We start from the raw sequence: 25,874 nt of genomic DNA on the forward strand, positions 1-25,874 counted from the left end.
CTGCAACAGGATGTACCCGCCTGCATTTTTTAAACCACATCACTTCATCAGCCAACACATATATAAATATAAAAGTATGCACTTTCCATCTTCCCCCGATAATCATAGTGCCAGTAGCCTAGTACTGATGTGCAACCCTACAACAAGCTAGTGTATGCCTGCAATATCTAGATAAAAAAGTTCTGGACAGACGATGATTTGATTTCAGTCTTTCTAAAGGGATTTTTATTGAAGTTCTGCACATCATTTTATTATGGTATTTCATTATTTTATTTTTGTTATTATAACAGATGCTTACAAATGATCTTTTATAAATAAGATTCAGAAGGGGGAAGCTGTCATTTTGTATATCAAACCATTTAAAACAAAACTGTAAACAGTTGAACTATGACAAACTTTGAAAAAAAAATCACAGGTACTTTTTTTTGCAGTGCATGATTTTTGCCTTTTGCAATAAATGCAATCTAGTGGGCCACTGAAAGAAACAGCATAAAGCAACATCTGTGCTTGTCTACACTAGAAAGTTTCATTCCTTTAACTATACTGGTATAGTTGAAGTGGCAAAAAAAACCAAAAACCTACTGACTGTGGATACAGTTATCATTATATAAATGCTTATACTGCCATATAGTTATTCCATTTCAGGAAGTGAAATAAGTTATACCGGTATAAGGCACCTCTTTGTTGTTTCAACTGTGTCCACACTAGGGCTTATATCAGTATAACATCACACCCTAACAGACATAGTAATATTAATGTAATTTTTTTTCTAGTTTAGCTCAAAGCTTAATAAAAGCATGGGCCCCAGTCATCACTGTGTGTTGATCCCTTTATGCCAGTGTAAAGGGGCCATTAAGCTGATAGATATATCTTCTGGGGACTCTACTTCACATAGGGAGTTAACCAGGCTGAGAAACAGGTCCATGTCCCATCTCTGCGAAAGCCCCCAACGCAGATGTTTTGGGATGTGTAGTAAAGTAACTCACCAGTGTGCTGCCTTGTGGCCAGGACGAGCATTGCAATGTTTAATTCCTCATAGTTCTCCTGCTGCCCAGGCACTCTAGTGCTCTCCTTTTGCCTTGTGACTTGGCCCTCAGGCTGGGTCACCTTTGGTCTCACCCCTTTTGGGGTAAATCAGGGTTTTCACTAGGGATGTAAAAGGTTAAACAGTTAACCGGTAAGCATTAGGCTTACCGTTAACCAACCTTAACCATTAACCACACCAGCAGCCTGCGCCGGCCGGAGGGACGACCCCAACCCCAGCCGCACCGGGCCGGCTGGAGCAACCTCAGTTAACGGTTAATCAGTTAAATGATATAATTTTAATCATTTAACCAGTTAACCTTTTAAACCGATATTTACATCCCTAGTTTTCACTCAGTAGTCCTATGCCCTTACACAGGTTGATGGTCTTGGTCCAGGCTCAAATAGTCCTTCAGGCCTCTTGTGTCTTCCAGCTAGTCCTCCCAGCAAGGCTGTAGGAGAACTGAGTCTCTCTTCTTATCCTGGGTTCCAGCCCAATAGCAAGTAGTTAAGGTCAGACCTCTTGCTTCTTCCCTAGGCCATTTCTTACACAAGCTCACCTTCTCCTCCAGGGGCTCATATTCTCAGCAGGGGTCTGCACTGGGACCCAGACCCTAGTCTCAGTCCTCAAAGTAGCAAAAAGGACAAGAAACTATAGTAACAGAAATAAAGAGCGGCTCCGACTCCTCCGTCCTACCCAGATCCTCCAGCCACCTGTCCCACCCCTCTGTGTTCACAGTCAAGGTAGTTTGGCTCTACTGTGCTCCTCTGTGGGAGCTGAGGGTGAGAAGTTTGTCCATCTTCCCCAGGCTGAGGCCTTCTGACCAGACCTTCTCCCTTTTTAAGGCTTCTCCAAGGCTCCAGTTAGATGGGCCTGCCAGAGCCAAAAGCTGCTTCTTAACACCTTCTTGCCTGGTGCTGGCTTTGTATACCCTGTCACAGGATGTGTCCAGAAGACTAGTAGGGGAGCGGCCAGGTGCAAGTTAGGACTGTTGCACTAGCTGGCTGGAAATTGGGGCAGCCCTTGGGCATAAGTGGCTCCTGACCAGAGGTACAAATGTGGCATGGAGCCACAGCATAGGGATGAAATAGGCCCTCTATGTTTTAGTCAGACAAATGGAGTTCTGCTCCATAACTAGGACTCCTAGGCGCTACTGTAATATAAATTCATAAATAATTATTGAATTACTAAGCAATAATAAATACAAGTCCCTAAACAGCAATCAGATCCCCATTGGACAAGGCACCGTACAGACAAATAACAGACAGACCCTGCATGGTAGAGCTCAGTCCCTTACTAATAAGACTTCAGATTAAAAATGAAAGTTAAGAATCCAGTTTACATGTAAAATGTAAACACAGAGCATAAATGGTAACATTTCCTCTAGTTGAAATGATGAAAAATTGACAGACATTTTCACTTTAGTTTATAGCCACTTTTCATTTTGAGGCTCTTAACATTGCAAAGTTTGGAGCGCTCAAGGGAATGTTTAGTAGATAGATCAACAAAATAATTCCAGGAGCTGAGAGTTCCATTTAAGAAGGTTTCAGAGGAACAGCCGTGTTAGTCTGTATTCGCAAAAAGAAAAGGAGTTCTTGTGGCACCTTAGAGACTAACCAATTTATTGGTTAGTCTCTAAGGTGCCACAAGAACTCCTTTTCCATTTAAGAAGAATACCCTGAATCAGTGCTTGAGCCAGGAAGTTCTGTTCCAGATCTGAACTTTCTCAAAGTAAAGGAGTGTTTGAATCAGCCCATTATAGCTCTGGGGCCAGCCACATGGTTTGGATGTAGTGTCAAACAGCCAATCCCATCTCCTAATCATTTATAAAGAATGCCCTTTCCCGTTTTCCTTTTTAAATGGGCCATTTCCACTTTGGGCTCAGTAAATATTGCCACATGTTGAGTATTTAGTACACAGGAACGGTCGAGAGAACGGGTTGAGCAGGCTTTGAAGTCTGCATTCAGAAGGGTCCAACCAACATGTAACTTCAAAACTTGCAGGGGCATCTCTTCTAATTTTAGAAGCCAGTCAGCTAGCCTTAAGCCAGCTGGAGTACAGTGAAGAGAGGATGCTTATAACAAGAGTTATAGCTTATGCTGAAATGCATTGGTTAGTCTCTAAGGTGCCACAAGTACTCCTGTTCTTTTTGCGAATACAGACTAACATGGCTGCTACTCTGAAACTTATAACTAGATCTCCTGAGAGATCTAGAGTAATCTCCTGAGCAAGGATTGCTAGCCAGCACTGTAGAGGCTTAGTTCAACTCAGGGGGGTCATAAACTTGGAATAACCAGAGACTAGTAAATCCAGGTTATACTGTATTATATACTGTTCTGCATGCTTAATATCTAGTTCTGATTTCCACCACAAGTCTTAAAATTTGAAGGAAAAGGGTTTTCTTTTTAAGCTTTCTTGAGTCTCATGGAAGAGTCTGGATCCTCAGCGAGGCTAGTGTCACAATTTCCGTATTCCAAGTACTTTGGTGACTAATACTGTGGACTAGGTTACATGATTTAATATTTAAATAGCAATACACAAATTCAGAATGAAGCATCTGCAGTAATAAAAGTGCCTGTTGCACAATCTTTTCCCTTGGAATAGCTGTCTGGTGATCTGGGCGCTGTGTACACTCCATTCTTCTGCCTCCTTATAAGCAGTAACAGTGGTGTCATGACCTTGCTTAGATTCTCTGACAAGTCTTGTTAGTTGGAACTGATTTTCATGTGATACCATATTGATAATTAAATCATTCAGAAACAAGGTCTTCAGTTCCTGGAACAAGCAACCTAAGAAATCCAGAAACATATCTGACATCAGTGCATAAAGCAGAACAGTTCAATTCTGTTAGTTTCCAAGACATCTAAATATACTAGTAAGGGTTGGTGTCTATCTTTATGATGTATTGATACATGCATATATGATAGTCCAAAAAGGTGTAGAATTCTGTTAACTAAGAGATACCGAGAGCATTTCAAGCATCAGTAAGACTTGTGAAGCATTCAGGCCTAGGGTAATGGTGACAAAAGACCAATTGTTAGAAAGGAGATCAGTGAACAGTGTTGAATTTGTATAAAGGGCTCAACGGTTTGGCAAATGGCAATAAGTTTGTATTAATATTTTAAGGGAGTATGACCTTATCCTTTGTATCTGTGGAAACTCAATAGACCTGGGAGTTTCATTATTTATGTTTGTGAAGGCCAGAATGTATGTTTTTTTTGGTTACTATTGATTTGTGCATAATTACAAACAAAAATAATCAGAACTGTTATTCATAGTGCTCTCAGTTATAGTTTTTTTTTTTTTTTCCTTCTGTAGTGAATCATGGCTGCTCTGACACAGGATATCAGAAAGGTACGATCGTGAACCATTTAATCTTCTGACTTCCTGGAAGAGATTCTCTTTTTAGCCAAGTCTGAAGGTGAGAAGACAACCTGTGTGCTATAATCATCATATGTGGAGTGTATGGTTTAAAGTCAAGTCAGCGTAGCTTCATTGCCTTTAATGGAGCTATGCCAGTGGTTCTCAAAATAGGGTTGCCAGGACTAGCTTAGACTTGCTGGGACCTGGGGCTGAAGCCTGAGTCCCACCGCCCAGGGCCAAAGCATAAGCTCAAGGGCTTCAGCCTTGGGCGGCAGGGCTCAGGTTGCAGGCCCCCTGCCTGGGGCTGAAACCCTAGGGCTTCAGCTTTGCCCCCCCTGCCTGGAGCAGTGGGGCTTGGGCTTTGCCCCGCGGGCAGCGGGGCTCATGCTTAATTCCCCCCTCATGGGGTTGTGTAGTAATTTGTTGTCAGAAGGGGGTCGCAGTTCAATGAAGTTTACACTAGCAAAGGATCTAAACCCACATTAAACACTCAATTGTTCCCACTACTGTTTAGTTCTTGTCCTTTCACCTTTGATTTGATGTGTTCCATGCACATCTTCCAGAACAGACAGACTCACATTGTAAGGGTGCCAGAGGATTATTATGTAGTCAGGGCTTGCTGTAGCTCTTAGTGAAGAGGATGACAAGACAATCAGTGACTTGAGCAGGCCCTAATAAAGAAGGCTTCACAGGTGGCAATCACTTCTCAGTGGTGATATCCTGGGTCCTGTGCTTTGCCTTATTTGCTACTGTGTAGCAAAAGGTCAAACAAAACTCCCAGGCTCATTTATTTGAAAATAAGAGATCACTCATCCCTGCTCAGCTGCTTACAGGAGCTTGCACCTGCATGTTGACAGAGGGGAAATAGTGCTTCTCCTATTCAGGGCCGGGGGGGAGCCTGATCATAGAAGTTTCGGGTTAGAAGAGACCTCAGGAGATCATCTAGTCCAACCCCCTGCTCAAAGCAGGGCCAACCCCAACTAAATCATCCCAGCCAGGGCTTTGTCACAGGCAAGATAAGTCTTGAGAACTGCTTTAACTTGTGCCCCCTGTTGAGGGGCCCTCTGGGGCTTTGAAGGGATGCAGAATTGCAGCTTCATCCTGGCCGTGGCCCTTCCCACACTCTTCCAGACCATTCCAAAATGCCTCCAGGCCCGGGGGGCCACTCTGTGAAAGGGATATTTCATGTGGGGGGCAGGCGGAGAAGGAAGAAGAAACTACATCAGTTAGGCTGTTGCCCAAGGGCTAAAGTGGCCACATGACAACAATTAACAGACTCACACTGCTAACTGCAATTTAAGGGTTGGTCTAAGCTATGCCAGAGGCCACTTTGCCCCCCCCCCCAGCTCCAGGATTAAGGGAAGTGGAAAGGGGTCTCAGAGCTACTATCTCCCTCTCTCCCTACCTCGGTTAGAAATGTGAGTTTGGCACCACTGACGATTTGCCTCAGAGAGCTTTTTGTTTCTAGGCTGCCAATTATGACCCCATCTCAGTGACTAAGAATCTGATCTTTTTGTGGGCAAATTGTGTTAAGTATTTTTCTCATCCCAATAAGAATCGGCAATCCCACTCTCACACCCTCTGCAGTGGGGTCTTAAAGTGCTATGGCAGTAGCGGATCAATGTTCATTGGGCTGTGATACCTTCATGGGCCAAGACCCTGCCCAACGTTTATATGGATAAGGGTGGCTGCATTCATTTTTTAGGAGGGAAAGTTTAGTGAAGAAAGATACGAAGGGCCTGGTTCTGTTTTTACACAGGTGTAGAAACGGGAGTAATTCTACTGAAGGCAATGGAGTTACACTGCTGTAAGATCAGCCTAAGAAATAGCAGAATTAGGCCTTCAAAGCTGTTACCATATTCCATGCGAACTGATCTAGTCGTCTCAGCCCAGCACCCATTGGACAGTTGTCCACATCACAGAGCCATCACAACTGGCACCTTTGTTACTCTCACCAGCGGCAGAAAGGTTGGTCCAGTGGTTACAGCATTAACCTATGACTTGGGAGATATGGGCTCAATTCTCTGTTCTTCCACAGTTTAGATCACAGGCAAAAGTCTAAGTCATTTAGCCGCTTAGAGTCTCAGTTCCCCATAGGGATAATGGCACTACCCTACCTCATAAGCAGGTGGATAAGTATATTAAAGATTGTGAGGTACAGATACTATGGTTATGGAAGCCATGTAAGTATGAGTTATAAATTTTATGAAGGACTAAATGGGCTATGGAAACTAAACAAGTATTAAAGGCCCTTTTCAGGTTAAGGTTTAAGCATGTTGGTGGGGCAGCTCTTGGTTTATCTTCAGGTTAGTACAGTAGAAGACCTCAATCTGGCATCTACTGACTCCTTCATAGAGCAGTGGGTGCTGTGTGGGGTTTTCTGCTTAGTGTCCCCATCTGGTGCCCTGGTTTTAACCCGCACTCCCATTCCTGGTTTTTTTCTTCCATTTGCTGTCCCAAGAAATTAGTTGTGTCTGGTTCTGTGGTCCCTCCCTCAGGTGATGGGGCAGGCCTTTAATTTTAGATGGGCTCTGCCCACCTTTCCAGAACATCAATAGCAAGCACTCTTTACCAGCAGTCATTTCACCCCATCTGCTCTGAAAAATGATTATAGTTCTTTAAGAAAATGATCCAGAAAAAAAAAGAGGGGGGAAGCTAGACCCTTCAGAAATGTTAAATGTTCCATGACGCAGAGAAATTCTTCATGGATTTGAGACATTTAGTGTGTTTGAGGGAGTTGAGAGTCTTACCGGTTAGAAAAGAATAAAAACAGCAGCCTTAGCTTGAGCTATCATTCCTAAAAGAGTTGTCTTGAAGGACATTGCTGGTGTCCATCCTGGAAATGGAGCTAGACCCAAACTGGAATCTGTCATTTGAACCCTATTGAACATTGGAGGTGTCGATCAAATGGAATCCACGTTCCAAACACCATGGATTTGGGATTTCCAAAGTCAAAAATCCAGCTGCTGAGACTTTATAAGATAAATAACAAAGCATGGCCTCTTCTGCCTATCTCTGCTCAAAGATCAGAGATACAATAGACCAGGTAAACACCATACATAGAACTAGTAGTGGCTGAAAGCATTCCCAGGTTTATAAGAAAGGTAACAGGGTTACACTGACCTGGTTTGGTCCTGCAGCAACCCCGCCTCAGTTCCCCCTCAGGTTCCTTGAAAACACCACTAGAGGCTCTCTTATGACCAATAATACCATTGCCTGGAGCTGGTTTGTTATCATAACTAGTTCAAAGTAATCCACAAAGTCCCAAAATGAACTTCAACACAACATGGGAGTTCATACTCAGCTCTGGCATCTTCAGTAGATGCTGGGGCTCCTCTTCAGTCCCAATCTGTTCTTGTTGAGCAATATATGTTGGCTAGCATATATAGACCATATTAATAATGTGCATTATCTGCACCATAGATTTACATTGAGTACCAATGAGAACCCTTGAGTACAAATCTTGTAAGTGATATAGCCTAAACTGGCCTATACCATAATCCTGTTCACTTACGCCAAGTGTTCCATAACTCCTTGCATTTGCTGAAGTAAGCATTTGGCATAAGCAGATAGGAAACTTGCAAAAAAAAATAATCAAGATTCATGGACATAGTTTGGGGGACACAGGAGGGGCACTGCCCCCCCAAAAGTGCAAGTAGGTACAGAATTTGCAAGGAAGTACCTTCATGGAGCAGCACCTGGAATGTTAGTATCCAAGACAAAGATAAGGAGGAAAAGAACAAGTTAGGGAACTGGAACAAACTGATAGGCTAGATTTTAGTGACATGTAAAGAAATGTGTCACTTGTAAAATAATATAAATAATACCAGCTGAAATGCATAACTTGGGGAACACACCTTCTAGATAAGATGAATGCAACATCCCTGTACAGGACTGCTCTTCAGAGACTGGCATCATGTAGAACTTTTTTCTCTTGTACCATATTAATACACCTGACTGACATTGGTTATTTGGTCTCTTGAGTATATTACATAGTCAAACAACAAACCAACATGTGATCATACAATTGACTATACAATTTATCAACACTCTCCTTCAAGCAGCATCTCCAGCCCATGCTAGCTACTCTTCAATCAGTCCCTCTCAGGCCTTCCTGCCAGTACCTAGAATCCTTTCTTCCCCCAGAAGAGGATCCAAAACTCTCCTTGGGCCATTTCCTGTCTGTCAGAGAAGCTATCAGTAAACCCACTTTGCTACTTTTTACCAAGCAACAACTCCCACTCCTTCTATATTGGCAGGCTTCCCCAGGCCTGTCTTATCTACAACCAGAAGCCTGATTGGGTCACATGACCTTAATTTTTCTCACCTGGGGAGGAGGGATTTTTTTTTTTTTTGAAACAGAAAAGAAGTTTATTGGTAACACTTACAAAATTACCAAAGGAAACAGAACAACTATGCAACAAAACAACGCTAACAGAAGGTATAACACAGCAGCTTTCAGGAGGGAGAAGTGTTCAGGCTAGCCTAGGCCCAGAGCGGGGGGCTTCCTCGACACTCGTGGTCTTCCACCCTCCTGAGTTACCTGGTGGCCTAGAGCGGGGGGGCTTCCTCGACACTCGTGGTCTTCCACCCCCTCGAGTTACCTAGTGCCGCGCCCAGTGTCACCGATCCTCCCTCTCCTGAGAGTGCCCGGTAAGATGGGCACGGCTGTGGGGTGGGCAGTTTAGAGGTGGGGGGGTGGACACCCATGTATTATAGGACTCCTCCTAGATGACAGGAATGATGGTATCCACAGCGGCAAAGGCTGGGGCTGGCGTCTCTCGCTCTTCCCCTCAATCAAAGGGTCAGACGGAGGGAACCGGACGGGGTCACCGAGCAGAGAACCCCGGACAGCGCCCACCGCTCCTCGAAAGCGTCAAGGGAGTCGGTGGACACCGCCCTGGGGAGGAGGGATTGGCTGTGTCACAGGTGAGGCTGAAACTCATATCCCCTTAAAGAGCCAGCCGCCTTGTGACAATAAAGAATGCTCCCCCAGCTTTGCACTGAGACAGCAGTTTGACAAACCTTCCTCTGATCTACCTGGCTGACTGAAGGCCATAAACCCAACTCCTAAATAGACTGTGAACAATGGTGGGAAAGGAGGTGACCTTCAGCCCAGAATTGTGTGCAGCACCTGGCGCAATGGGGCCCCAGAGCTGATTGGCAGGCAGGGTGTTGCTGTAATGATATCACCTGGCCTGCACATATCAGAACAGGGGGTCTCTTGCCAGGCACCAAAAAAATTGCTCTGCCCCCTCTAAGGCAAGTCCCCCTTAGATTCTGGGGAGAGCTGCACTGGCAGGAGGCCCAGCTGCTGAGAGTCAGATCTGTTGATGTAGCAGGAGTGAGATCTCTGGGCCTGGTTTTGCTCTCCTGCCCATTCTCTAGGCTTCACGCCCTCTGCTCTGCAGAGCCGAGCTGAACTCGCCATTCCTGGTCCTCTGGTTCCTGGAGGTGTCACAGGACGAACTTAATAAAGCCAGGGGTTTCAGGCTATGAGATCACCTTCCAGTTCTGTGCTTAAGTGCATGGAGCCTGGTGTGTGTCTGTTCACACAATAGGTTACCCCTTGGACCTTTTGTTTGGGGCTGTTTCCCTTCATCTCCTCCCATGAGATGTGTGCTCCTGGCCCTGCTGCCTGGGGATGCTTGTTTCTGTTCCTAGGAGGGGTTAAAGAGGGCTCCCCTGCTCTTGTCTCCTAGCCTGCCCTACCTCTCCCTGCTGCTATGGGTATTATGAAATCCCTCTTGTGAATGTTTACAGCTTGGCCTCTGTAGGCAGCTGCTAGCTGCGTATGTACCAGCAAAGCTAACCAGGACAGCTTCAACTTAACTGACAGAGAAGCTCTTATGACATTGGGAAATCATGCCTGAGGTCCAGGCAGCCAGAGAAGGCTGGAATTCCCCTTCTAAATTCCTGCATATGCATGCATATTCTTTCTGGGAAGTGCACTGAGATCTGCAAGAATTCCCTCTGGAAAAATAGTTCTAACACTGACATCAAGCATCTGGGAACAAATAAAATAGCTAAACAGCCCCATAAGGGAGATGAGTAAAATAAACCACGAAATACCACGTATTTCAACGCTGTATTTTTCACTCCATGCATCAGATGAAGTGGGTTTTAGCCCTCGAAAGCTTATGCTCAAATAGATGTGCTAGTCTCTAAGGTGCCACAAGGACTCCTCGTTGTCTTTGCTGATACAGACTAACACGGAAATCTGTGCATCTGGCAGGTGCCCGCAAGGTGGAGCTAGAGTTCAGGAAAAGCTGCTGACCATGAATGGACTAGTGTTAGGATTGGGGCTGGTTGGTAGCCCCAGGCTAGGGTCTGGGGTGGATGATGGCCCCAACCTAAGGTTAGGCTTAGGGCCAGTAGGTGATATCAGGCTAGGGATGGAACCTATTAGTGGCCACAAGTTAGGTTTATGTGTGGGGCTGGTGGGTAGCCCTGGACTACAGTTCAGGCTGGATGGTGGCCCCAGGTTAGGGCTAAGGTTGGGGCCAGCTGGTAGCCCCAGGCTATGGCTGGAGACCAATGGTTATCCTAGGCTAGGGTTAATGTTGAGAGTAGACCCCCCAGTTCATACCAGCTCCTGCGAATTTGGAAGGGGAGAGAAGGGGGCATGAAGGAGAGAGAGAGTAGCTTTTCAAGCATTAAGGAAAGTAAAAAAGAAAGAGAAACCAGCAGGGAATTCAATCCAAATCCAAAAGCTGCCAAGAGTGGGCAGGGCTGGGTTTCAGGACTCCTTGGTAGTGGTGAGTAGCTGCAGAGGGACGTTGTGAGCTAGGATTTAGTATCGAGGGGTTGGAGGACTCTGCACAGCGTGTGCACAAGGAAAAGGGACAGGAGACTATAGTTGGGACCAAGTGTGTAACAAGAGGGTGAAGTGTAGCCAGTGGCTGAGGCCACTGCGAGTGTAGCCATGTGCATGCAGTGGTACTAGGGAATATCCAGGGGCTGGATCCTGCAGTGAAGTAAGTGCGTGTGTGTGTAGCCAGGGGCTGGATCGCGCAGCAGGGAGTGTGTGTGTGTGTGTGTAGCCAGGGGCTGAATCATGCAGCGGGCAGTGCATGTGTGTGTGTAGCCAGGGGCTGGATCATGCAGTGAAGTGTTGTGTGTTGGTGTGTGTAGCTGGATCATGCAGCGGGAAGTGTGTGTATAGCTAGGGGCTGGATCCTGCAGTGAAGCGGGTGTGTGTGTGTGTAGCTGGATCGTACAGCGAGGAGTCTGTGTGTATAGCCTGTGGCTGGATCGTGCAGCGGGGAGTGTATGTGTGTGTATAGCCAGGGGCTGGATCCTAAAGTGAAGTGTGTGCCTGGGCGGGGAGGGGGGGGCGTGTAGCTGGATCGTGCAGCGGGGAGTGTGTGTGTAGCCAGGGACTGGCTCCTGCGGTAAAGTGGTGTGTGTGTGTGTTTGTGTAGCTGGATCGTGCAGCAGGGAGTGTGTGTGTGTAGCCAGGAGCTGGACCCTGCAGTAAAGTGTGTGTGTGTGTTTGTGTAGCTGGATCGCGCAGCGGGGAGTGTGTGTGTGTAGCCAGGAGCTGGACCCTGCAGTAAAGTGGTGTGTGTGTGTGTGTGTGTGTAGCTGGATCGCGCAGCGGGGAGTGTGTGTGTGTAGCCAGGGACTGGCTCCTGCGGTAAAGTGGTGTGTGTGTGTGTGTGTGTAGCTGGATCGCGCAGCGGGGAGTGTGTGTGTGTAGCCAGGGGTTGGACCCTGCAGTAAAGTGTGTGTGTGTGTGTTTGTGTAGCTGGATCGCGCAGCGGGGAGTGTGTGTGTGTAGCCAGGGACTGGCTCCTGTGGTAAAGTGGTGTGTGTGTGTTTGTGTAGCTGGATCGCGCAGCGGGGAGTGTGTGTGTGTAGCCAGGGGTTGGACCCTGCAGTAAAGTGGTGTGTGTGTGTGTGTGTGTAGCTGGATCGCGCAGCGGGGAGTGTGTGTGTGTAGCCAGGGGTTGGACCCTGCAGTAAAGTGTGTGTGTGTGTCTGTGTAGCTGGATCGTGCAGCGGGGAGTGTGTGTGTGTAGCCAGGGGTTGGACCCTGCAGTAAAGTGGTGTGTGTGTGTGTGTGTCGGTGTAGCTGGATCGCGCAGCGGCGAGTGTGTGTGTGTAGCCAGGGGTTGGACCCTGCAGTAAAGTGGTGTGTATGTGTGTGTGTGTAGCTGGATCGTGCAGCGGGGAGTGTGTGTGTGTAGCCAGGGGTTGGACCCTGCGGTAATGTGTGTGTGTGTGTGTGTAGCTGGATCGTGCAGCGGGGAGTGTGTGTGTGTAGCCAGGGGTTGGACCCTGCAGTAAAGTGTGTGTGTTTGTGTAGCTGGATCGCGCAGTGGGGAGTGTGTGTGTGTAGCCAGGGACTGGCTCCTGTGGTAAAGTGGTGTGTGTGTGTTTGTGTAGCTGGATCGCGCAGCGGGGAGTGTGTGTGTGTAGCCAGGGGTTGGACCCTGCAGTAAAGTGGTGTGTGTGTGTGTGTAGCTGGATCACGCAGCGGGGAGTGTGTGTGTGTAGCCAGGGGTTGGACCCTGCAGTAAAGTGTGTGTGTGTGTGTGTGTAGCTGGATCGCGCAGCGGGGAGTGTGTGTGTGTAGCCAGGGGTTGAACCCTGCAGTAAAGTGTGTGTGTGTGTAGCTGGATCGCGCAGCGGGGAGTGTGTGTGTGTAGCCAGGGGTTGGACCCTGCAGTAAAGTGGTGTGTGTGTGTGTGTGTGTAGCTGGATCGCGCAGCGGGGAGTGTGTGTGTGTAGCCAGGGGTTGGACCCTGCAGTAAAGTGTGTGTATGTGTGTGTGTGTTTGTGTAGCTGGATCACGCAGCGGGGAGTGTGTGTGTGTAGCCAGGAGCTGGACCCTGCAGTAAAGTGTGTGTGTGTGTGTGTGTGTAGCTGGATCACGCAGCGGGGAGTGTGTGTGTGTAGCCAGGGGTTGGACCCTGCAGTAAAGTGTGTGTATGTGTGTGTGTGTTTGTGTAGCTGGATCGCGCAGCGGGGAGTGTGTGTGTGTAGCCAGGAGCTGGACCCTGCAGTAAAGTGTGTGTGTGTGTGTTTGTGTAGCTGGATCACGCAGCGGGGAGTGTGTGTGTGTAGCCAGGAGCTGGACCCTGCAGTAAAGTGTGTGTGTGTGTGTTTGTGTAGCTGGATCACGCAGCGGGGAGTGTGTGTGTGTAGCCAGGGGTTGGACCCTGCAGTAAAGTGTGTGTGTGTGTTTGTGTAGCTGGATCACGCAGCGGGGAGTGTGTGTGTGTAGCCAGGAGCTGGACCCTGCAGTAAAGTGTGTGTGTGTGTGTGTGTGTGTAGCTGGATCACGCAGCGGGGAGTGTGTGTGTGTAGCCAGGGGTTGGACGCTGCAGTAAAGTGTGTGTATGTGTGTGTTTGTGTAGCTGGATCGCGCAGCGGGGAGTGTGTGTGTGTAGCCAGGGGTTGGACCCTGCAGTAAAGTGTGTGTGTGTGTGTTTGTGTAGCTGGATCACGCAGCGGGGAGTGTGTGTGTGTAGCCAGGGGTTGGACCCTGCAGTAAAGTGTGTGTGTGTGTGTGTGTAGCTGGATCACGCAGCGGGGAGTGTGTGTGTGTAGCCAGGGGTTGGACCCTGCAGTAAAGTGTGTGTATGTGTGTGTTTGTGTAGCTGGATCACGCAGCGGGGAGTGTGTGTGTGTAGCCAGGGGTTGGACCCTACAGTAAAGTGTGTGTATGTGTGTGTGTGTAGCTGGATCACGCAGCGGGGAGTGTGTGTGTGTAGCCAGGGGTTGGACCCTGCAGTAAAGTGTGTGTGTGTGTTTGTGTAGCTGGATCACGCAGCGGGGAGTGTGTGTGTGTAGCCAGGGGTTGGACCCTGCAGTAAAGTGTGTGTGTGTGTGTTTGTGTAGCTGGATCACGCAGCGGGGAGTGTGTGTGTGTAGCCAGGGGTTGGACCCTGCAGTAAAGTGTGTGTGTGTGTGTGTAGCTGGATCGCGCAGCGGGGAGTGTGTGTGTGTAGCCAGGGGTTGGACCCTGCAGTAAAGTGTGTGTGTGTGTGTGTGTAGCTGGATCGCGCAGCGGGGAGTGTGTGTGTGTAGCCAGGGGTTGGACCCTGCAGTAAAGTGTGTGTATGTGTGTGTTTGTGTAGCTGGATCACGCAGCGGGGAGTGTGTGTGTGTAGCCAGGAGCTGGACCCTGCAGTAAAGTGTGTGTGTGTGTGTGTGTGTGTAGCTGGATCGCGCAGCGGGGAGTGTGTGTGTGTAGCCAGGAGCTGGACCCTGCAGTAAAGTGTGTGTGTGTGTTTGTGTAGCTGGATCACGCAGCGGGGAGTGTGTGTGTGTAGCCAGGAGCTGGACCCTGCAGTAAAGTGTGTGTGTGTGTGTTTGTGTAGCTGGATCGCGCAGCGGGGAGTGTGTGACACACACACACAGGCTCAGAAGCTGCCCTAGGAGGAGGGACCCAGCGCTGGATCCCCGGGACAATGCCCGATCTCCTCAGCCTGCTGCCGGCCGCGCTGTGCCTTTTCCTGGCCGGGTGGCTGCTGCGGCTCCAGCGCTGTCCCGCGGCCGGGCCGGGCGGCAGCTGCCGCCGCTACTCGGTGCCCGGGCGCGGCTTCCACCTGAAGAAATGGGCCCTGTGGGGGATTCTCTTCTTCGCCTTCCGCCGGCGCCGGAGAGAGCGCGGCGGCGCCGCCCGGCGGGAGCCGATGGGCTCAGGAGCCGGCCAGGGGGCGCTGGAGCGGCTGCAGGGACTGGTCTGCCATGCCCATGTGAGTGCGACCCCTATATCCCCGCCTGCGAGGGGGTCCCCAGGGGGCTGGAGCTCGGCACCTCCCCGGGGATCGGGGGAGATGCGCAGGACTGGGACCAGCGCCTCCTCCCGGCAGATTTGTGGCGATCTTAAGGGCAGATTCTTAGCTGGTGTGAGGCCCCATAGCTGCATTTATACACCTGGGATCCCCACTAGTCTCTGGCCCGGTTCGGGCAAAGACGTTAACCATCCAGCTTTGGGTGTAGCCATTTTAGGCAAAACCATGTTGGTCATTACCTGAGTCCTGCTCCTCTGCTTCCCTCTGATTGTGTCACCCTCTTGTCTGCCCTGGGGTTGCAAGTTCCCCCTGGCAGGGATGCTTCTGTGTGTCTCTGCAGTGGGCAGCTGATCTCAGCTGGGGCTCCCCCGACGCTTCTGTAATACAGATAATAAATGTTATGAAACCACTGTTGCAGGAACTCGAACCTGAATAACATTGCAGGGCCAAGAAGCTAGAGGTGAGAAAGTGCAGGCAAGCAGGCAAGGCGGAAGATGCAAAATAGCTAAAGATATAGGGCCACATCTTCATCTGGTGTAAATGGGCATCGCTTCATTGAAGTCAAGATGATTTACACCAGCTGAGGATTTGGCCACTGTCATTTTTTGGAGAAACTTCTACCAATTTGCGACATTTTCTAAAGGTTTTGAGGAATCCAGAGTTTCCTCTCTTTTCTCAAGCTGATTGTCATCACATTGGCATTGTGTGTGGTTTTGATGGGCAGGCATGGTGTCCCTAGCCTCTGTTTGCCAGAAGCTGGGAATGGACGATGGGATGGATCACTTGATCCACCTGTTTTGTTCATTCCCTCTGGGGCACCTGGCATTGGCCACTGTTGGAAGACAGCATACTGAGCTAGATGGACCTCTGGTCTGACCCAGTATGGCAGTTCTTATGTTTTGTTTTATTTTATTTTTTAAATAAAAGGCTATTTTTAAAGCTGGTGTTTGAGGCCCTGGGACACAAAGCAAGTCATGAAAATTGTAATAAGTGATATTGGATATGCGTCTTAAAGTAGGGCTGGAAGAACCCTTTGTGTTTTTTCCCATTCCAGTTCTGTGAAAGCCCTTTCTGTGGCAAGGACAGAGATCGCCTTCCAAAACTGTAGTCACTCTATGACCGGACAACACTCCTACACCAGAGTGGTCCGAAAAATGGTTCAAACTGTAAGCTTCACCTGTCACCCAGCTTTGCCCTTTTCCTCTCGGACTGAGAGCAATGGAACACCTCTTCTAGAATGCTTCCAGAAAATCCCAACAATGGTCCCGAAACTCTCTCTGCAAATATCTATTTTGACAGTGCAATGCACTCTGCTTTGCTCAATATAGGACCCAATTATCAAACTTGGCTACCTCAAGTCAGGCACATACATACATGCATATTTAGGTGCTTAGATGGGCATTTAGTCACCTGAAGTAAGTATTTTTGGGCATTAGTCTGAGTACATTTTTCAGAGGCAGGAGTTTATCTACACCCAAAATGCACACAGAAGTCAGGTTATGCATGTGCAAACCTGATTTTTGAAACTGCATCTGGTGAGGGGTTGCACAATTTGTGCATTTATACAGCTGAATTTGAAAATTTGGGTCTAAGCACATAATAGAAGCATTAACATTGATCATTTGGACCCTTAACTAGCTGATTGGATTTTACTGAAATTAAATTCTAGCTTCCCTGTAAAACTGAATATTTTGCATACAGTTTTGAGCTACTGTCTCAACTTGACTCTGGGATAACAAGTAAAGCACCTGGGTTTGGAACCACTTCACACTGGGGTTACTAGCAGTGCTATTTGCCAGCTGGGCCGATGTAAAGTCAGTCTGGGTTGTGAGTCCAAATGCCTGGAGACATCAGGCATGCTAAAACACAGGAAGCACAAGAAGGCTTATGACGAGGCCTCCTTCGTGCTACAATAACACATACAATAAATAACCATTTGGACTTGAAATGTGTCAAAAATCATCAAAACAAAAAGTTTTGATGTTTCTAAAACAAAATTTCCCCAGCATTTTGGGCTGGATAAAAATTCTGAAAACTTGTCTTTTTTTGGTCTCAGTTTGGAACAAAGCAAAATGCCAAAATGTCAATTTTTTTGGCGAGTCATAAATTCCATCTTCTGGCCAGCTCCAGGTGACCACTCCCCACTCACCAGGCTACATCAGAGGAAAGGCACAAATGCCAAGTTGCTAAGAAAAGGAGTACTTGTGGCACCTTAGAGACTAACACATTTATTAGTCCTCCTTTTCTTTTTACGGATACAGACTAACACGGCTGCTACTCTGAAAAGTTGCTAAGAGGGAGGCTTGGTGTCCCAGATTGTGATATGGAAGTGATCAATGTTAAAAGGAATGCAAATGTGGTTGCCGATGCTCTGTGCAGGAAATATGTCAATGGTCAAGCACCCTAGTTACACCCATTTCTTTTAGGGGGAGATCTGACAGTATTCATTGCAAAACTAGCAATCTGGTTGATTTAGGACAATATCAGGCTTGTTCCAACAGACCACAATGCCAGGGTTTTCAGTCATGTTTTCCTTCTCCTACAGTTTCCTCTCATTGTTTCTCAACTCCCAAGTCAGCAAAAAGGAAAAAAAAATAATTATCAAGGTCTAAAGAGCAAATAAATGGAACCATTGCACAATCAGTTGTTAAAGTAATTGCTGTGGAATGCAGAGATTATTTTTTGTCCATTTCTTAAAGAGACGTGTGGCCATACAAATATTAAAAGAGGAAGAAGTATTGACAGCTGATTAAAAATAGTGGACTGGGAGTGCACCCACTGACCAAGTATGACCTTTTGAAAATCTATTAACCTCTTGGCAGCCCTGTATAAATAGAAATGAGAATACTTACCTATTTGCCTGAAGTATTGAGAGGCTTAATATAATACATTGCTATTTTTAAAACACTTTGAGATGCTTGGTTGGAAGGGACTTGGGGGCGGGGATTGCAGGTGTTGACTAAAAGCAGTTTCTGGATCAAGTCCACTAGTGTCATTCTACAAAGGACTCACATTAGGAAAAAAGAATATCCTACATTCTTTGAGTAGAGGGGAAACTTAGCTGGGCTGATGATTTTTGACATGCATAATCACTCTTCCCCACATACCTCGCTTCCCGTTTTTTCTCGTTCTTTCTCTCAATGCTAAAGCATTTTTTCCCATTACCTTTCTGTAGGCCCTGGATTCAGTTTACTTCACTGGGTTTACAGAAACCGACAAGACTTTTGTGATCACTCGTCTTGGAAGACGTCCAAATGGGCTCTGTGAAATGTGGCTCTTCCTCCGAGTGGATGGAATTGGAGAGTTTGAAGTAAGTGGAGGGTGAGAGCAAAGTAAGAGGCTGGAGTTTTGGGGTAACATTCAAGGGTGATGTTCATTACCCATCTGGAATTTAATACTGAGGTATGACCCCAAGATTATTATTCTATTACCAGTGGTAATGCCTAATGACCAACCCAGAATGGGGTTCCATTGTACCAGGCACTGGACAAATGGAGAGTTGACAGTCCTTGCCCCCAAAAGTTGGCAATTTAAATAGACAAGACAGACAGGGTGAGAGGTGGGGTGTAACGTACAAGCACAGTGAATAATGTGATGGTCGATGTAGTGGCCACTATGGATCCCTGAGAGACTGCTCAAAGAATGGACAAAAAGTAACTGAAGCAGAGGGGCTAAAGTTTTCTGCCTCTTCATAAACATCAACATCCGGAATTCTGTGCAAGACAGCAATGCTATGACTAAGGTCAATTACAGGTACCGTGTCTGTCCCTTTCTTCCCCCTCACCCTGTTCCAGTCTCTTTCCCCATCCTCTTTTTTCTCCATCATCCTTCAGCAGCAAAGGGGGTCTTACTAGCTCAGTTATGCCTCTACTCCACAGTAGCTTTTTTTCCAGTGGCTCTGGGAATAGCAGCGTGAAGCAAAATACAATCATGATCCTCAGCTGTAGGGCACTACACAGGAGGACAAGGAAAATGCACTCTTTCCATGTTCCTGCATTGAATGTAGCTGTTGCCATGCCCCTGAAGTAGTGTGTGATTGTGGATTAGTGAGAGAGGTTTGAACTAATGTCTTTGGTGGAGTTGACCTTTTTACAGTTCACAAATTTCCCACAAACTGCTTGTGAATTTTAAAATTGTGCTTGTAAGATTCCTAGGAACATATTTGTGCAATGAGCTGCATGCTCCTATTTAATCTGAGAGGTTGCTGACCTAAGTCACATGGTAAGGTTACCGTTCTGTCATTGGGCAATTTACATTTTATAAACAAGTGCTTGAAATACGTGAGGTGTTGAATATTTCAGCTAAAGGACAAGGAACATTTTAGGGAGACACATGTAGGGCTACTTATTTCTTGCTAAAAACCATTAAATCTATTCCTAGGTGTGTGTTTGGGTTGGTTTTTGGTTTTGTAAATGACTGGATTCTTTCCTGACTGTGGAATAGAGAAAAATATAACAGATTTTTTGACTGTCTAGTAGACTACATATTTTAGTTTCTTTTGAGTATTTCTGGAACAAATGCCTTTATGCATTCCACATAAAGAATTATATGCACATGAATAAAAGTTCTTCTCTAAACATTAATGGGACTAAAAAGCAACAGTCCAAATGTTTGCAGAAAACCAAACAAGTTAGGAGCTAAATACACTTACTATTTTCATTATAGTAACACTGAGAACCACCAAGAGCTAGAAGAGCTTACAGTCTAAATAGATGAGATGGACACAGGGTTAGAGCAAGGAAGTATTATCATCCCCATTTTGCAAACTTGGAACTGAGGCAGAGGGAGATTAAGTAGTTGAATTGAATTGAATCACAAGTGAGATTTAGCAAACAAGCCAATACATTTTCCCACTGTTTGCCGAGCTGCAGTTAGGGAGATGTATGTATAACCTGGACTCACTGCTCTGAGTTTAGCAGTTGCTAGGCCGTTAGGTTTCATTATCTGTTACCTGGCTAGTATTACCTGCAGTAAATACCTGGTGATTTGAACAGGATGGTATTTCAGACTCCGTTATGGGAGATGAAACTGAAGTCTTAAAACAGTGATTGAAAACTGCTGAGTGTTAGAATGAGTAGGTGCAATTGACTCCTGGCTGGGACCATGTGTGTGCAATTGACAGAAACCCTAGTCTTTTGTAAAGCCAAAATATTGCATATAAAGCTATTTTTACGTGAGAGAGTGACAAGGGGAGGGACTCACAACAGATACAAATCCCATTGACACCAAGAGGTGTTACTTATGTGCGGTAACTGCAGAATAAGGTCCCTGGGTTGGTAAGGATTCTCCTTGATGTGTTCTGCAGGAGTAACTTCAAATAATAACAATTTCTTTACCAGCTGCATGGTCCTCTACAGCTCCTGCCATCTGCAACATTCCCCTTCCTTTACCACTGCCGCAACATCACCTCTTTCCAAATTTCATGATAAAGCTATTTTTTCTCCCTTTCCCATGCTATTTAATTTTTCTGTACCCCTCTATTATCAACTCCCATGAGTGCATGCCTTAGAGTGGATTCACCATCTATTGCTTTTTTACAGCACTACTCCCTCTAACTTATATGATATATGCTGTCATATATTTAACCCTGTAAAACCTTTCATAATGCAGTTTACCTTTAAAAAGTTCTGCAGAATAACTGCATAGGGTGAAATCATCTCTCCATTGACATCAATAGGAGGTTTTTGTAACATTCTTTGAGATCTAGTGGTGAAAAGCACTATACAAAAGCTAGGAATTATTATTTCACCATTGACTTCAATGGGGCCAGGATTTCCTCCATTAAGTTTACAACTGTGAGCAGTCCCATTGAAGTCTACATAGGGAAATTGACTGTCAGAATGATAGGAATAATGATGGATGGATGAGGGAATAAAAGTGGTTTTATCCTGGTATAATCACGCCGGTCAATTTTCCCATGTAGACAAACCCTAAGAGCAATGTGGTAGTAATGGTTACTGTTGACAGTGTTTGCATCATGAGGTCCTAGAATAGTAATTTACGATTTCATTCCATTTACCACTTGTGCTGTCTGCAGTAATTACTTGATATTCATCAACTCAGGTGTTTTGCATGCAGTTTTCTCCTCTGTGAAATATGTGGAATCAAAAAGCTATCGCTGTCAATGTTCCTCCCACAACAGATGAATAAATTATGACCCTCACCTCTGCTTTATCCCCACATTTTAATTCAATGAATGTTTTATTGAATTGTCTCTTAGCACCCAGTACATCCGGACATGATGGTGCGCGATGAATCTGAAAAATGCTGGCGTGGCGAAGGGCTGATGATTGAGTGCTTAGAGCCACACAGACGCTGGAAAATAACATTCAATGGACGACTCAGGTATTATCATGTCACCTCTGGGGGGAGATGATTGCTAAGATACTGGATTCTGACTCAGGAAAACTGGGTCCGTTCTCAGATCTGCCAGGGACTTTGCTGTGTCACCTTGGAAAAGTCATTTAATCTCTTTCTGCTTCAGTTCCCATCTGTTAAATGGAGATGATGATAATGCATCTCTTTTACCACCTTTTGTCTGTATTATCTATTTAGGTAAGTTACTTATGTGGTCAGAGAGTGCCCTTCACAATAGGACCTGGCTCTGTTCAGTTAGCCCTGGTCTACACTAGGACTTTAGGTCGAATTTAGCAGCGTTAAATCGATGTAAACCTGCACCCGTCCACACAATGAAGCCCTTTATTTCGACTTAAAGGGCTCTTAAAATCGATTTCCTTACTCCACCCCTGACAAGTGGATTAGCGCTTAAATCGACGTTGCTGGCTCGAATTTGGGGTACTGTGGACACAATTCGATGGTATTGGCCTCCGGGAGCTATCCCAGAGTGCTCCATTATGACCGCTCTGGACAGCACTCTCAACTCAGATGCACTGTCCAGGTAGACAGGAAAAGAACCGCGAACTTTTGAATCTCATTTCCTGTTTGGCCAGCGTGGAAAGCTGCAGGTGACCATGCAGAGCTCATCAGCACAGGTGACCATGATGGAGTCCCAGAATCGCAAAAGAGCTCCAGCATGGACCGAACGGGAGGTACGGGATCTGATCGCTGTTTGGGGAGAGGAATCCGTGCTATCAGAACTCCGTTCCAGTTTTCGAAATGCCAAAACCTTTGTCAAAATCTCCCAGGGCATGAAGGACAGAGGCCATAACAGGGACCCGAAGCAGTGCCGCGTGAAACTGAAGGAGCTGAGGCAAGCCTACCAGAAAACCAGAGAGGCGAACAGCCGCTCTGGGTCAGAGCCCCAAACATGCCGCTTCTATGATGAGCTGCATGCCATTTTAGGGGGTTCAGCCACCACTACCCCAGCCGTGTTGTTTGACTCCTTCAATGGAGATGGAGGCAATACGGAAGCAGGTTTTGGGGATGAAGAAGATGATGATGATGAGGAGGTTGTAGATAGCTCACAGCAAGCAAGCGGAGAAACCGGTTTTCCCGACAGCCAGGAACTGTTTCTCACCCTAGACCTGGAGCCAGTACCCCCCGAACCCACCCAAGGCTGCCTCCTGGACCCAGCAGGCGGAGAAGGGACCTCTGGTGAGTGTACCTTTTAAAATACTATACATGGTTTAAAAGCAAGCATGTGAAAGGATTACTTTGCCCTGGCATTTGCGGTTCTCCTAGATGTAGTCCTAAAGCCTTTGCAAAAGGTTTCTGGGGAGGGCAGCCTTATTGTGTCCTTCATGGTAGGACACTTTACCACTCCAGGCCAGTAACACGTACTCGGGAATCATTGTAGAACAAAGCATTGCAGTGTATATTTGCTGGCATTCAAACAACATCCGTTCTTTATCTCTCTGTGTTATCCTCAGGAGAGTGAGATATAATTCATGGTCACCTGGTTGAAATAAAGTGCTTTTCTTCAGGGGACACTCAGAGGAGCCCATTCCTGCTGGGCTGTTTGCCTGTGGCTAAACAGAAATGTTCCCCGCTGTTAGCCACAGGGAGGGGGGAAGGTTGAGGGGGTAGTCACGCGGTGGGAGGAGGCAAAATGCGACCTTGTAACAAAAGCACATGTGCTATGTATGTAATGTTAACAGTAAGGTTTACCCTGAAAGAGTGTAGCCACTGTTTTATAAAATGTGTCTTTTTAAATACCGCTGTCCCTTTTTTTTTCTCCACCAGCTGCATGTGTTTCAATGATCACAGGATCTTCTCCTTCCCAGAGGCTAGTGAAGCTTAGAAAGAAAAAAAAACGCACTCGCGATGAAATGTTCTCCGAGCGAATGCTGTCCTCCCACACTGACAGAGCACAGACGAATGCGTGGAGGCAAATAATGTCAGAGTGCAGGAAAGCACAAAATGACCGGGAGGAGAGGTGGCGGGCTGAAGAGAGTAAGTGGCGGGCTGAAGACAGGGCTGAAGCTCAAATGTAGCGGCAGCGTGATGAGAGGAGGCAGGATTCAATGCTGAGGCTGCTGCAGGACCAAACCAGTATGCTCCAGTGTATGGTTGAGCTGCAGCAAAGGCAGCTGGAGCACAGACTGCCACTGCAGCCCCTCTGTAACCAACCGCCCTCCTCCCCAAGTTCCATAGCCTCCACACCCAGACGCCCAAGAACGCGGTAGGGGGGCCTCCGGCCAACCAGCCACTCCACCACAGAGGATTGCCCCCAAAAAAGAAGGCTGTCATTCAATAAATTTTAAAGTTGTAAACTTTTAAAGTGCTGTGCTTAAAGTGCTGTGTGGCATTTTCCTTCCCTCCTCCACCACCCCTCCTGGGCTACCTTGGTAGTCATCCCCCTATTTGTGTGATGAATGAATAAAGAATGCATGAATGTGAAGCAACAATGACTTTATTGCCTCTGCAAGCGGTGATTGAAGGGAGGAGGGGCGGGTGGTTAGCTTACAGGGAAGTGAACCAAGGGGCGGGGGGTTTCATCAAGGAGAAACAAACAGAACTTTCACACGGTAGCCTGGCCAGTCATGAAACTAGTTTTCAAAGCTTCTCTGATGCGTACCGCGCCCTCCTGTGCTCTTCTAACCGCCCTGGTGTCTGGCTGCGCGTAACCAGCAGCCAGGCGATTTGCCTCAACCTCCCACCCCGCCATAAACGTCTCCCCCTTACTCTCACAGATATTGTGGAGCACACAGCAAGCAGTAATAACAGTGGGAATATTGGTTTCGCTGAGGTCTAAGCGAGTCAGTAAACTGCGCCAGCACGCTTTTAAATGTCCAAATGCACATTCTACCACCATTCTGCACTTGCTCAGCCTGTAGTTGAACAGCTCCTGACTACTGTCCAGGCTGCCTGTGTACGGCTTCATGAGCCATGGCATTAAGGGGTAGGCTGGGTCCCCAAGGATACATATAGGCATTTCAACATCCCCAACAGTTATTTTCTGGTCTGGGAATAAAGTCCCTTCCTGCAGCTTTTGAAACAGACCAGAGTTCCTGAAGATGCGAGCATCATGCACCTTTCCCGGCCATCCCACGTTGATGTTGGTGAAACGTCCCTTGTGATCCACCAGAGCTTGCAGCACTATCGAAAAGTACCCCTTGCGGTTTATGTACTCGGCGGCTTGGTGCTCCGGTGCCAAGATAGGGATATGGGTTCCGTCTATAGCCCCACCACAGTTAGGGAATCCCATTGCAGCAAAGCCATCCACTATGACCTGCACATTTCCCAGGGTCACTACCCTTGATATCAGCAGATCTTTGATTGCGTGGGCTACTTGCATCACAGCAGCCCCCACAGTAGATTTGCCCACTCCAAATTGATTCCCAACTGACCGGTAGCTGTCTGGCGTTGCAAGCTTCCACAGGGCTATCGCCACTCGCTTCTCAACTGTGAGGGCTGCTCTCATCTTGGTATTCATGCGCCTCAGGGCAGGGGAAAGCAAGTCACAAAGTTCCATGAAAGTGCCCTTACGCATGCGAAAGTTTCGCAGCCACTGGGAATCGTCCCAGACCTGCAACACTATGCGGTCCCACCAGTCTGTGCTTGTTTCCCGAGCCCACAATCGGCGTTCCACAGCATGAACCTGCCCCATTAGCACCATGATGCATGCATTGGCAGGGCCCATGCTTTCACAGAAATCTGTGTCCATGTCCTGATCACTCACGTGACCGCGCTGACGTCGCCTCCTCGCCCAGTATCGCTTTGCCAGGTTCTGGTGCTGCATATACTGCTGGATAATGTGTGTGGTGTTTAATGTGCTCCTAATTGCCAAAGTGAGCTGAGCGGCCTCCATGCTTGCCTTGGTATGGCGTCCGCACAGAAAAAAGGCGCGGAACGATTGTCTGCCGTTGCTCTGACGGAGGGAGGGGCGACTGACGACACGGCTTACAGGGTTGGCTTCAGGGAGCTAAAATCAACAAAGGGGGTGTCTTTACATCAAGGAGTATTTCAGGCAGGACTTCACGGAGGGTTCCAAAAAGAAATGGTGCACCTAAGTTATCGTTCTGATTGGAACAAGGAGGTTAGCCTGGCCTCTGATTGATATGTGGCTAGATTTACCTCGCTGCACCTTCTCTGTGAGTGACTGCAGTGTGACCTAGAGGAATGAGTCCCCTAGACAGGGGAGGAGGCAAATGAGTACAAAACAAATCTGGTCTATTTCTTGTTTTGACCCACTCCATCTATCTTTTACATCTTTGGCTGGCAGCAGACGGTGCAGAAGGACTGCATGCCATCCACATCTCATGGCTGCTCAGCAGAAGATGGTACAGTACGACTGCTAGCCATCCTCATCTCTTGCCTGCCTGGCAGAAGATGGTACA

General features: G+C 47.2%; 1 protein-coding gene across 3 annotated transcripts in view; it reads left to right on the forward strand.

Annotated features, from left to right (window-relative positions):
- Nucleotides 1-25,874, forward strand: part of LOC125620756 (uncharacterized) — a 68,459-nt gene that overhangs the window by 19,781 nt on the left and 22,804 nt on the right. Inside the window, exons 4-7 of one of the 3 annotated variants that reach the window (XM_075118452.1) lie at nt 4,343-4,445; nt 6,147-6,355; nt 18,311-18,445; nt 21,356-21,480. In XM_075118452.1, coding sequence (XP_074974553.1) covers nt 6,179-6,355; nt 18,311-18,445; nt 21,356-21,480 — 437 coding nt within the window. In that variant the 5' untranslated portion in view covers nt 4,343-4,445; nt 6,147-6,178. Of the gene's footprint in view, nt 1-4,342; nt 4,446-6,146; nt 6,356-11,144; nt 11,365-12,006; nt 12,027-14,718; nt 15,097-18,310; nt 18,446-21,355; nt 21,481-25,874 lie in introns of those variants that run through there. The other 2 variants (XM_048816861.2, XM_075118451.1) reach the window with 2 other exon arrangements.

The sequence above is a fragment of the Caretta caretta genome, chromosome 12 (assembly GCF_965140235.1).
Source record: "Caretta caretta isolate rCarCar2 chromosome 12, rCarCar1.hap1, whole genome shotgun sequence".
In the NCBI taxonomy this organism is placed as follows: domain Eukaryota; kingdom Metazoa; phylum Chordata; order Testudines; family Cheloniidae; genus Caretta; species Caretta caretta.